General features: G+C 33.2%; 3 protein-coding genes across 3 annotated transcripts; 2 read left to right on the forward strand and 1 right to left on the reverse strand.

Moving 5' to 3' along the window:
* The first annotated feature begins 1,379 nt into the window (after window positions 1-1,379).
* On the forward strand, window positions 1,380-4,265 carry LOC107640282 (uncharacterized). The gene is made up of 3 exons (XM_016343821.3): window positions 1,380-1,484; window positions 1,614-1,822; window positions 3,995-4,265. Exons 1-3 carry the CDS (start codon window positions 1,380-1,382, stop codon window positions 4,263-4,265), a joined length of 585 nt encoding a protein of 194 aa, XP_016199307.3.
* A 3,803-nt stretch (window positions 4,266-8,068) lies between these two features.
* LOC107643173 (cell division cycle 20.2, cofactor of APC complex) lies at window positions 8,069-10,149 on the reverse strand. The gene is made up of 4 exons (XM_016346753.3): window positions 9,800-10,149; window positions 9,398-9,670; window positions 9,043-9,312; window positions 8,069-8,947 (listed from the first exon to the last, which is right to left on the reverse strand). Exons 1-4 carry the CDS (start codon window positions 9,929-9,931, stop codon window positions 8,225-8,227), a joined length of 1,398 nt encoding a protein of 465 aa, XP_016202239.1. The 5' UTR covers window positions 9,932-10,149; the 3' UTR covers window positions 8,069-8,224.
* Window positions 10,150-11,048: 899 nt separating this feature from the next.
* On the forward strand, window positions 11,049-13,152 carry LOC107640283 (uncharacterized). The gene is made up of 5 exons (XM_016343822.1): window positions 11,049-11,640; window positions 11,786-11,839; window positions 11,925-12,037; window positions 12,112-12,916; window positions 13,004-13,152. Exons 1-5 carry the CDS (start codon window positions 11,049-11,051, stop codon window positions 13,150-13,152), a joined length of 1,713 nt encoding a protein of 570 aa, XP_016199308.1.
* The last annotated feature ends 1,010 nt before the right edge of the window (window positions 13,153-14,162 follow it).

Below are 14,162 nucleotides of genomic sequence, written 5' to 3' on the forward strand. Positions count from 1 at the left end.
ACTTATACATATTACATAAGATTTTTATATTATTCTTTTGTTTCTTAATCCTTCATATCAATTGACTAAAATTTCTTTAAATAAATTTAAATTTGACATATTTTCTTACTAAATATATTTAAATATTTTTTATATTTTTTATTCTCATTCATTTTTTTAACCCAAGTAAATTTAAACTATATTTTAATTTGTATTAAATTTTAGTTGAATAATTATATAAAATTATATATAAATTATCAAATAAATGCTCTGTAACATATTTTTAATATAAAACTATTCAAATTTAACATTAGTTTATATATTATCTAATTAATTTTTAAATAATATAATATTTATAAATTTAATTTTGATACACTCTCAATATAAAATAATTGTACACGTGCATTTAATTACATAAAGCCACATTAACAAAAATAATTGTCTTTAATATTGACCGCGTAAAAAATTAGGGGTGAGCACGGATCGGTTTGGTTTGGATTTATCGTAAAATTAGAACCGAACCGATCAAAATGTAATTAGTTCGGATTTGCATTTTTTTATACATGTACCCGAACCAAACCAAACCGATTAAGAACGGATTGGTTCGGTTCGGATAATTGGGTACCCGATGATTTTGAAATTCATAAAAAAAAAAACCAAATTTTTATCTTAAAAATTCAACAAGTACAATAAACATGTAACATCAATAGAAATAATCCAAACATGTGAACACCAAATATATTAAAAACTAAACTCATTAAAATCTAACATATTAATAATGAATAATCATTGTCTAATGGAAATGCCATATATATTTTTTTAGTTTTTTTATTTAATTAATATATGATCAGGTTCGCAGGTTAGTTCGGATTCCGCACCCCCAAACCGATACCCGAACCAATCACTAACAAAAGCTATCGGTTTGGTTCGAGTTGGACCCGATTACCCGTTAGTTTTAGAATCAATTTAATTAGTTCGGTTCGGATTCGGACGGGTAATCGGATACCCACTACCCGTACTCATCCCTATAAAAAATCATTCAAAAGAAAAGAACGAATATAATTAAACTATCAATACATTAAAATTAAATTCAATACTTATTAAAATACATTATACGGTATAATTAAACCCTTATTTTAAACATTGGCCGTTGGTAGTCACCAAAAAAAAACATTGGCCGTTGGTGCATGCATGCGGATTTATTAACTCGCATTCTTGTTCCCTCCAAACAACAAAAAGCTTCTCTCTCATTGTTTAACATTTTGTCAAAATATAAGTCACTATCCTCTTTCGGTCCTTCTTCTTCTTCTTCTTCTTTATATACCTAACTTAACCTCAAACAATGACATACACACAGAGCACTCAACTCATCCCAAGAAAAGTAGTGACTGATTCATAAAATGGAGAAGAAGAACGTTGTGGTTGTGGCGGTGTCCTCTGTCGTTGCCATCTTCGGCATCTTATCTGCTGCTTTAGCTTTCGGTGCTGAGGTTACCAGGGTCAAGGTCTCCACTTAATCATTCGGCGACATCTCTCTTTCTATGTCTTCACTGAGCAAGACATGATAATGTGGGAAAAGGTTTGGTTAGTAGTGTAATACTAATAACAGTTACTGTGGAATTTTCGCTTTGCAGGCTTCCGAAGTTCCGATGATTAGTGCTGAATACTGCATATATCTCCGGGATCGAAGTAGTCCGGCTTCGGGTCTTGCTGTAGGTGCAGTGGTGGCTCTTGTGATAGCACAGATAATATTGAATGCTGCAAACGGGTGTTGGTGTTGTTGTTGCAGAAAATCTCCTCATGCCAAGCGGAGCTGTGTACTTGTCTGCAGTATTTTGTCATGGTATGCTAATTTCATCACTTCATAGTTGTTTATTTGACTCTGCTTCTGCCGTTTACTTCTTCTGTTGTCGATTATGCCTTATTTTTCGTATTCTCATTCTGCTTTTGATTTTCTAAAACATGTGATGGATTGCATGTGTAATGTGAAAGCATGCATACATTAAATTCCACTCTTAGCAAGTTTATGGAATGCATCAATCCAAAATATAACATTGAGAAAGTCTAGGGGCCAGCAATTTTTGTTGTTTTGTGACCAGCACCTTAACCATCAAAAGAAAAATGAATGATCTTCCATCATTAAATGTAATCCCACACCATTAAAAATATTATTGATGGCCAATTGATGGTTACAAAACACAAAAATTGCTGCTCCTAGCACTCCTCTATAACATTTATTGAAATGCATAATATTAGATGAATTACGATTATAAATATTATTATATATTCTGGGTACGCAGATAAAAAAATTATTAATTACACAAATAGGATAGTGTGCGCTTTTTATTTTTCGTGTGGGAGAGAAACGTGTATGACAATATGGTGTGAAGAGAGAGGTGTTTTATTTGGCTATGGAATGACATAAATCGGAGGCACCGATTTGTTTGCATTGTTTTGTTTTTTAAACAAACAATCACAAATTGGACGGTCCGATTTGTGATTTCGAAAATAAAAAAATTTTTAATGTTGAAATCGGACCGTCCGATTTTTATTTTAACAAATAAAAAAAATAAAAAATACAAATTGGACCCTCCGATTTGGAGTTTAATTTTTTCTTCAAATAAATCGGACCCTCCGATTTGTAATTTATTTTTTTTATCAAACAAATCGGAACGTCCAATTTAAATAAAACACCATATAAAAAAAACACCTAATTTTTCAATAACAATATATTACACATATATTTAATCAATATAAAAAAAATTAGCCAAATTGTGTGTATCCGAAATTTGATACAATTATATGGCCATATTTCAGGTAGTTTATATTTTAGGGTTTTTTTTTTTTAATATATCATGTTTCGGATACATACTACTCGATAAAAAAGTATAGTTATGTAGACAATGAAAATATTAAACAATGTGAATAATGAATATATCGAATGTTCAATTTATTAGGTGTGTAGATGGTTATTCTAATATTAAGATTTAGGTGGGTAATTTGGGGGTGTAGTGTGTTTTTACTTTATTAAGTTAATTTTAGAGCTCATTGTTCACATTATTCACAAAAGTCATTGTCTACCTAGCAAAGTCCCTACTCGATTTGTGTACTTAATATTTTTTGGTCGTATTTAAGATGTTTAATAAGTAGTTAAAATCGTAATTTACTTACACATTACATATTTCAATAAATATTATTTTATTAATTTAAATAAAAATAATCTAGAGTTTGACAAATGATATGTATTTGTTAATAAATTTATGATAAATGTTAGATAACTAATTTTTTAATCAAATATTAATTTATTTTTTAAAAATTATTTTGTTTATATTAAATTTAAATTTTAAATTTTAAATGATAAAATTTTAATTGTAAATTTTAAAATTAGTTAATATTAATTAATTAAAAGTTAGTTTTTTTTACATTTTTTTAATTTATTTGTGAAAGTATTATTCGATTTGAGATAGAGGTTTAGGAAGTATTAGAGATATAACCATTAGTGTTACATTGTACTGTCAGGTTACGCTTTTGGGATAAGTGGTTTCATGATATGGTATTAGAGTTTTAGATCCGAAAAGTCAAGAGTTTGATCTTTTGTGAACTCCAAAATTAACTTAAATTTTTAGGATTAATGATGTAATATTTTTTGTGCGAAAAACGAGAGACTCGACTATTGTTAGTTGAAATATAAGGCAAAAAATAGAGACTAATATCTTTTGCACACACACAAAAAAAAGGAGAGTTGACTAATGTTAATTCAAATGTAAAACAAAAATTAAAAAAATTATAATGGTAAGAAGATAATAATTTAAAATTATTTAATTTAATTTAATAGATATAATTTTATGTATATAATATCTAAAATTACATATTTGTTATATCTAATTACATTTTTTTGTCTCTCGAATATTTTTTTAAAAAAAATATGGTGACCTGACATTTTTGGGTTGGTTGATTATACTCATGTTGGTCAGTTATTTAATAAGGTTAAAAAATGTGTTTGAACTTTGAACAGGGTCACATTTGTTGTTGCAATCCTCCTTTTGGTGATGGGTGCTATCTTTAATAATGTACATAAGGAGAGCGGATACAGCGATAATTACTCGTGCGTTGTTGTTAAACCCGGAGTATTTGCGGCGGGTGCAATCTTATCCGTCGCAAGCATTGCAACTGGGATCACCTATTACCTTCTCTTAGCTGCAGGAAAGAGTGCCGGCATCCCTTCCGATAACTCGTCGTATCCTAACCAGGGAGCCATTGCCACCGCACAACCACAGTTCAAATGAACTAAGTTTTAAAATTAAAATGATTTGTTAAGAAATTAACAAACGTTTGTGTTGGAGTAATGTTACCACTGATGTGTACAATTTTTCGTGCATCTTCTACCTTTTGGTATTAGAACTTAGAAGTGATCCATAGAAAGATGAACAAGAAAAAGTACACACAGTATTTGTGTGTTTTTCATTTCCTTTCTGTCTTTTACCGAACCTTTTCTACTTCAAAATTAAGCACCTTATTTTTAATTGTGTCATCTTTTAATATTTTTGAAAGAATCTTAACCATATAAACTACCTAAAATTGATCGTGTTCATTATAATTGGTCAAATTACTTAAAAATAAAAGTAAATTTGATCAAATACTAAAATCAAATAGTATTTTTGTTCTACCACATTAGAGAAACTACTTCAAAATATACATACTCTAAGTCTCCAACCATGTGCCCCCCCCCCCCCCCAAAAAAAAAATATACATACTCTAAGTCTCCAACCATGTGCCCCCCCCCCCCCCAAAAAAAAAGGATACTTCATCGAATGCGAGTCACAATGAAAAATGACTGAGGTCTGGCCTTTGGGTAGGTTTTGAGATTGATGGAGCTATGTATTAAATACTTCAAGCGTCTTATTTTTTAGATTTATTAAAAGAATTTTGTTTTGGTATGCATTATAAGTGTAAAAGGATTATATATATATATATATATATATATAATTACGTAAGGTTATGTTATTAAAATAAAAAAAATTATATTAGTTGTATCATTAATCATTTAAAAAAATAAATATAATTAAATGTCTATGTAAAGATATTAAAATTAGACTCTTATTTCAATATTAAACATAATTTTATATCAGGGCAGAGCTACATTGTAGCAAAGGGGCAATGGTCTCCCTAATTTTAATTTTTTACATGTAAATTATATGCAAATTTTTAGGGCTGCACATGGATCGGATAATATCCACATATCCGCGGTAATTATCCACATCCGATCTGAATTTTGCGATATTATCCGATCCGCACTATGGTAGGATCGGATTGCGGATTTAGCAGTAATATCTGCAGATCCGATCCGCAAATCCGCATATCCGCATTGTCTCATATAAATAGCATAGTTTAAGAAAGTAAACCTTAATGTGATATGAATTTTAGTGTGTTATTTTATGAATTTTATGATATCTTATTTTTTATTTTTTATGTTGTACTTCAACTTAGAATAATTAAAGTTAAATCTTGTGTTATTATTTTTTTTTTATTCAAGAGAACTTTTATTGATAATATTTTAGGAATAAATAGGTTTAAACAGGTGAAAAATGAATTTTATGGATATTTTTTGTAAAAATAGCCAAATAGAATCTTAAAATGGTTCTTTTTTGAATTATGCGGATATATCCGATATCCGATATCCGATCCGATCCGCAAGTATATGAATCGGATCGGATCGGATCTGGCCTGAAAAAATGCGGATATCGTATCCGATCCGATCCGATGAGTGCAGTGCAGATCAGATAGAATTTTATGCTATATCTGATCCGATCCGATCCGTGTGCAGTCCTACAAATTTCAGTTTAGTCCCCCTTAAAATTTTATTTTAGTCTTATTTTATTATTATAAATATTTTTAGCCCTCTATAAACTTTCATCTAGCTCCGCCCTGTTTTATATAATAAATAATTTATTTTAATAATCAAGTTCAATTATATGTTGATTTAACCGTTTACTGGATACTAAAATAAATTAATTAAAGGAGAAGAAAAATAAACACATCAAAAAAGAAATATTTGGTCAGTATTTAACCAGTAAAAAGAGGAGTGAATAATTCTACACTATTAAATATAATCTCATACCATTAAAAACGCTAATGATAACTAATTGATGATTATAAATCACAAAATTTGTTGGTCCTAACACTCCTCCTTATAAAAAAAAAATGAATAGATTAGAGAGAAGAATTATCCAAAATCAGAGCGTGTCGCCGGCAGCGGCTGATGCTAATGTGCACCACGAGCCATGAATAGAAGTCTTGATGTATGATGAGTGAGCTCTGATATGCCATGGAAGGGTCCACAACTACATATATAGTTTTGAGGAACAAAGAAATATAATGCATGAGGTGCATTAAAACAAACATATTATATTAAACATTGGCCGTTTGGTGTATGCGGATTTATTAACTCGCATTCTTGTTCCCTCAAAACAACAAAAAGCTTCTCTCTCATTGTTTAACATTTTGTAAAAATATAAGTCACTATCCTCTTTCGATCCTTCTTCTTTATATACCTTAACTTAACCTCACACAATAACACACACAAAGCACTCCACTCATCCCCAGAAAAGAGTAGTGACTGATCCACACAATGGAGAAGAAAGACGTTGTGGTTTTGGTAGTTTGCTCCTTCTGATTACTGCATGTATTGGGATAGCACAGATAATATTGAATGCTGCAAACGGGTGTTGGTGTTGTTGTTACAGAAAATCTCCTCATGCCAAGCGCAGCTGTGTAGTTCTCTGCAGTATTTTGTCATGGTATGCTAATTTCATCACTTCATAGTTGTTTATTTGACTCTGCTTCTGCCATTTACTTCTTCTGTTGTCGATTATGCCTTATTTTTCATATTGTCATTATGGTTTTGATTTTCTAAAACATGTGATGGATTACATCATGAGAAGGAATTCAAGAGCTGTGCCATGTGTGTGAATGTAAATTAGAAGCCAATCCTAACTTTAGTATTATTAACAAGTGCATCTTGTTTGCTTGTGTATTTGTAAAAAGCATGCATACATAAAATTCAACTCTTAGCAACAACGAAGTTATTATTTGATTTGAGTTTGTAGTTTTTTTTTTTCTTTCTGAAAAATACTAAGGACCGATATTTTTACTATGAAAAATGGGAGACTCGATTAATGTTGGTTCAAATATAATGCAAAAAGTAAGAAAACAGTATTGATCACCTAACATTTTTAGTTTGGTTAAATACTCATGTTAGTCGGTTATTTAATGTGATTAAAATATGTGTTTGAACAGGGTGACACTCGTTGTTGCAATCCTCCTTTTGGTGATTGGTGCTATCTTAAATAATGTACATAAGAAGAGCACACACAGTGATTATTACTCGTGAAATTTTGTTAAACAAGGAGTATTTGCGGTGGGTGGAATCTTATCCCTCGCAAGCATTGTAACTGGGATCACCTATTACCTTCTCTTGGCAGCAGGAAGTGCCAGCAGCACTTCGGCCGATAACTTGTGGTTAGTAAACCACAAGTTATCGCCACGGCATAACCACAGTTAAGTACCTTGGCATGCTGAATTAGTTCTCGCTTTTAGTTGTCTGAAGAAGAGTTTTTAAAATTAAAATGCTTTGTTAAGAAGTAATGTTACCACTGTTGTATACAATTTTTCGTGCATTTTTTGGTATTAGAACTCAGAAGTGATTAACAAGAAAAAGTAATTGTGTCATCATTTAATATTTGTGTTTTTTCATTTTTGTTTTACCTTTTATACTTCAAAAGTAATTGTGTCATCATTTAATATTTTTGAAAAATCTTAACCATATAACTAATTAAAATTGATCGTGTTCATTTAATAATTGGCCAAATTACTTAATTTGCAACATTGTTAAAGTAGACCTTCAGAAGAAGGAAAAAAAAAAGGAAAAATTTTGTGGCTAAAGGTCAAAATTTAACTACAGAATCACAATTTCCTTCTTTGCTAAGTTTTATTTATTGGTATGGTTGTTGATATATTCGAGATATGAAATGGGGGCTAGCTTCTCGTTTGGAATGAGCATACAAAAAGAAAATGGACAAGAAAGGCGATATACGTGGTTCGTCACTAGTGTGCGTGACTACATCCACGGGCATAAAGTTGTGTTTTTATTTCACTGCCAGTGAAATATAATATGTTACAAATTACAAATTTACATACATTGTATGTATGTATGTATATACATGGATGTATACATCATCCAAGTTGCTCATCGAATGCGAGTCACATTGGAAAATGGCTCAGGTCTGGTTTTAGGTGCAGGTTTTGTGACTTCTGGAGCTCCAAATACATTCCAAAATCTCAATGTCTCATCGGCTGCTGCTGATGCAACTGTGCAACCATCAGGGCTCTGAGCCATGAACAGAACTCTTGATGTATGTCCAGTCAGCTCTGCCATCTTTGCCATTGAAGGGTACTTCCAAAGTGTTAGCTGATTCTGTGAAAAACCATGACCACTTAGTAACTCCCTCTCATTCTTGCTCCACAAAAGGGAGCATACCTGAGACCCAGTGTCAACTGAGTTCAAGCATGCACCAGTGTGTGTATTCCAAAACTTAATGCTTCTGTCACCACTGCCTCCACCAGAAGCTAGCAAGTTCCCTTGGAAAGGGCACCAAGAAAGGGCTTTAACCGCTGATGTGTGATCGTTGAGCCGGTGAACCCACTGTGTTGCCGAATTCGAAGATGCCATGGCTCTGTCCCATATGTAAAGTAGATTATCATTGCCTCCACTTGCTAATTGTTGACCTGAAGCTGACCATTTTAGCCCACAAACCTCTTGCTCATGCCCTCTGTAGGTTTCAACAATGTGTGATCTGATCCTAACATCATTGTTGATGATTCTTCCATCCATTCCTCCAGTTGTGAGTATGTGATTGTTCCATGCCAATGATCCAACTCTCTGCCTATGTCCACCTCTCAGTGTCCTCAACTGCAGAATCAAAACAGAACCAACTTCAGCAAACTAAGGATAAAGTGATAAACCAAATTCAATTCATTTCTTGGTTAGAGATAAACCAAACCAACCTGCTTATTTGAAGCCGAATCCCATAGCTGTACTTCAGAGTTGTTCAAGCCAACTGCGATGTGTCGTCCATCCGGTGCCCAGCTAACAGATGTGATAGGTCCATTTTCATCATCAACTGTAACAAGCTCTGAAGTAGAACCGTTTGTTGCATCCCACAAGTACACTGTGGTTCCAAGTGCTATTGCAAGAACATTGGCGCTTCCCCAATCCAGCAAATTGAGGTAGTAATCATCCACAAGATCCGGAGCATCCAATGTCCTCTCTGAAGTCTGACATATCCAGCAAATCAAATCAAATCAAATCAGCACATACAATCAGACAACAAATAATCAAAGGAAGATCATAGTGGTGAACCTGTGGAATGTATCTTCGGGTCTTTGCCGGTTTATCTTGGTGAAGAGTAGAGCAACTCTCATGAGGAATCAAGTCAACTGGTGCAGGTGGCTTGTTCTTGAAAGCGAGAATTCGGGTCCGGTTCATGTTCAAGGATTCTGCAAGCTGCTTCCTGTAGGCGTCTCTAGAGGGGGAACTTACAACTGGATTTTCCTTACCTTTTGCCCCCTCTGTTAACATGTAGTGAGCATAATCGAAATCCATGGCCGATCGATTCGGAATGAACCTGTCCAACTGCAGGCAAAACAAACAAAAATGAAAGGGGATCAAATACTTGCTCTACACAGATAAATTCTCATTTCTGAAAACAATGTATCACAAGTGAATTGCAAATGGAGTGACTTTTTGGAATCATTTTCTTACATTTTCTTTGGAATTCTTTCTCTGAATAAACTGCTCCCGGAGAGGGGAGCGACAATGTGTTTTCATGGTTGTTGTGTTAGAACTCAGAGACTGTGTCTTTGTGGTAGAAGAACTCAAGGATCCTGCATCCATTGTTAGTTAAAAAAGGGAAAAACAGAAAGCGGAAAATGGAATAGATGAAAGAATTCACAAAATCTAATAACAAATCACAAAATCACAGAATTTAATAACAACAATGAAGTGATGATTATTATTAGCGAAAAGATCAGAAATTAGCGGAAGTCAAAGCACAGCAGATTTAGAACGCCGGAGAGATTGGATAAAGAGGGAGAGATGATAATGATTATGGTGAGGAAAATTGAAGTGAAATCTTTAAATAGGGGAAGAAATGCGAATTAGGGTTTTTGCGGTGTTTGGGTTATGGTGGTGGCGGATTGGCGGCAACGGCTAGTTCTCTTTGTTTATGTTAATAGCCGTTGCAATATATATTGACCAGATTGTCCTTCATTGGCATGATGTCTTTTGAGACCACCAGGAGGTGTGAATTGTCAAAATACAAATCCTCAGATTGCCTAAAAACTCACTCCAAAATCCAAATAGCAAAATATTTAAAATGTTGAATGAGTAAATTAATAAATTTTAGGATTGGCGATTTATGTATGAATCTTAATTTTAGTAAAATCTCATTGACTCATTGTAAGCTTAAAAAATGATAGAAAAAAAATCAACTCAACTTGGTACCCTTTTAAGGCAGATTTTTTTGGATATGATTTGGGGGTATGAGTTATGCTGGGATATGATCATTACGGGTGATTTACACTGTTATGACGGCGTTGCTTTTTTGGAATTTTGGGGGAAGAAATCGGAGCCACTGATTTCAAGCAGAGAGGAATCGGTCCCACCGATTTGTGTGAGGGAGAGGTTGATGGGTATGAAATTGATGCCACCGATTTCTGGGTGGAGGAAGACGTTAGCTGAAGAGTGCAGTAATCGGTGGGACCGATTATTGGAGGCAGAGAATTTTATTTTAATCCTGGGTGCACCAATCGGACCCACCGATTTGGGGTGCAGCGGTCGGTCCATCCGATATGCCCGTTAGTGCATACAAAAAGCGGATGGTGAGTTCACAGAAGCCCCATTTCTTCCTCGCCGGTCTCAGCTAATGTTCATCCTCTTCTCTTCTCTTCTCTGATTCTTCTCCTTCATTTTTGTAAAAGAAATTTCTGTGAGGTTGAGAATAGTTAGTGTTATGGATGATAGAGTTGAATTGAAGATTTATTATTACGGACAGATCTTATTGCAAACATATGAGGGAGTTCAATTTGTGTGTGAAAATCCATTAGATGTTGTTATTCCGTTCACATTGTCATTTGAGGAATTGAAAGGTGTGATTTGTGAGAAGATAGATTCTCAAAGATGTAGGAGAGTATCGTGTATTTTGTACAGGTATCCTTTACCTGTGTTTGGTGGGTTTATTCAATTTCAGACCAAGTATGTGATGGACGAAGCGAGTATGCATGAAATGTTTTCAATGTACATGGAAAATCGCCACCGAATGTCGTGCATCGAGTTATATATTGAGTTTGAGCAATCTGAAGCGGACCGTAACATTGAATTGGAAGATTATAATAGTGAAAGCGAAAATGAATTTGAAAGTAACTATGAGATCGTCAGTCCAGGTGAAGACGAAGATGAAGCTGGCAGCGCCATGAACGTAGATGTGGCGGAAGTTGCAAATGCACTAGCAAACCCGCATCCGTTTCAGGAGCCTTCTTTCATGCGGTCATTGGATTTGGAGGCTATGCACGCACCGGAGTTTCCGCAATATATGAATGCGGTGCGTAAACCTAGGTAGCTATGTGAAACTCTGAAGTAGCAGATCGATAAGTCGGATGAGTAATGTATGTGATATGTGACTAGGCATTTGTGACCATAGCGTTTGATTTTTTTATTAATTAATAGTTCTTTGTTGTGAATGATATTTAGTTGTTGTTTACGTAGATGGAATAGCGAAAAATAAGACTATAACGATCTTACATAGTAAAGTGTGTTTATTAATTGAGTTGTAATAAAAGACTTCTTACTGAGTACATAATGAAGCATTTATTACTTTTGATGTATGCAGCCCCTCCTGTTGTGGCGGATGGTGAGTTCACAGTGGGGATGGAATTCAGTTCAAGGGAGGCAGTAATCAAGGCAATGAAAGATTATACCATCCGGAGAGGTGTGGACTATCGGGTATATGAGTCGGAACCGACGACATTCTATGCCAAATGTATAGAATATGGGAATGGTTGTGACTGGTTGATCAGGGTAACCAAAATGCAGAAGAAGTACTGTTGGGAGATAAGGAGGTACAATGGAAGTCATACTTGTACCAGGTCTACTATTTCTCAAGACCATTCGAAGCTGGATTCCAAGACAGTGCAGAAGCAATAAAGCCGTTGGTAGAGGTTGACCCGTCTATAAAGGTGAAATCAGTAATTGCTGATGTCCAGTCAAAGTTTAACTACACCATCAGTTATCGCAAGGCTTGGTTAGCAAAGCAGCAGGCGGTCGAATCAATTTTCGGAAGTTGGGAAGCATCGTATGAAGCTTTGCCCATATGGTTTGAGGCCATGTGCCACAAAGAGCCATCAGCAGTGGTTCACTTTGAAACAATGCCTACTTACCAGGGAGATGATTTGGTTCCTGATATACGTGTTCTACATAGAGTCTTCTGGAGTTATTACCCCTGTATAAGGGCCTTTAGACACTGCAAGCCAGTGGTGCAGGTGGACGGGACTCATTTGTATGAAAAATACAAGGGTTGTTTATTGGTTGCAGTCTCACAAGATGGTAATAACAACATAGTGCCTATTGCATTTACCATAGTGGAGGGAGAGACTTCTGATGCATGGTACTTTTTTCTGAGCAACCTGCATCAACATGTGGTGACACGTGATGGTGTCGGACTTATCTCTGATCGACACGATTCGATTAGGTTAGCTATTGAACGAAGTAATAGGGCGTGGTCTCCTCCTAGAGCTTTCCATATGTTTTGTATCCGGCATATTGAGTCCAACTTCTTGAGGAAGTTCAAGGCACCTTACTTGCAAAAGCTTATCGTCAACATTGGTAAGTTTGAATAGAATGAACTTTGAATTTATTGTAAGTACGATCAAAATAGAATGGTGTTCATAGTTGACTGAATGTTTTTCATAGGATACTCGAGGACGACCAGGGAGTACCAGATGCGCTATGAACGATTAAAGGAACGGGGTGAGGCTTACACCAACTGGCTTGATCGGATCCCTCGTGAGCAGTATGCTTTGGCATTTGATGGTGGTTACCGATGGGGTCAACATTGCTGACTGACCTTTAATAACTCCAATTTGGGATACATAATAAAATCCAGTCTCGCGTAACTATGACTCAACAATTTGGTTATATGGATCCGGCGGGTGTAAATGATCACACATCAACATCCTTGAAGCCTACAATATCACATTTCCATTATAAGAACAAGTATAATATAACTATATTATTCAAAAACACAATTATACTTAACATGTCCATTATAACTAATTCCCAGCATAACTGCAATTCAAATATACACATTAAATCTGTTATACAAAAATCCTTCAATCATATTCATTACCTTATAACAGAAATTAATTAACCTTACATAGTAAATCAGCCTCTATTATTATTATTATTATTATTATTATTATTATTATTATTATTATTATTATTATTATTATTATTATTATTATTATTATTATTATTATTCAAACAGCATACATACTAATTTTTTATTATTATTATTATTATTATTATTATTATTATTATTATTATTATAAAACATCAAACTAATTTATTATTATTATTATTATTATTATTATTATTATTATTATTATTCATACTAATTTTTCTATTATTATTATTATTATTATTATTATTATTATTATTATTATTATTATTCAAACAGCATATATACTAATTTTATTATTATTATTGTTGTTATTATTATTATTATTCATATAAAAAACAGCATACTAATTTATTATTATTATTATTATTATTATTATTATTATTATTATTATTATTATTATTATTATTATTCAAACAGCATACATACTAATTTTATTATTATTATTATTATTATTATTATTATTATTATTCATATATACTAGGTTTACTAATTTTTTATTATTATTATTATTATTTAACACAGCATAAAATCTAAGTTTAGTTATTACTAATTTATTGTCTAAATTTTACTAAATTAAAATTCAATTGTTAATGATCATAAATAAAATAATTAATTAAATTTTTATTATTAATCATAATAATTAATTAAACTCAATTACTAATACTGATA

Source organism: Arachis ipaensis, chromosome B5 (genome assembly GCF_059453495.1).
Source record: "Arachis ipaensis isolate K30076 ecotype BB chromosome B5, ASM5945349v1, whole genome shotgun sequence".
NCBI classification, from domain to species: Eukaryota; Viridiplantae; Streptophyta; class Magnoliopsida; order Fabales; family Fabaceae; genus Arachis; species Arachis ipaensis.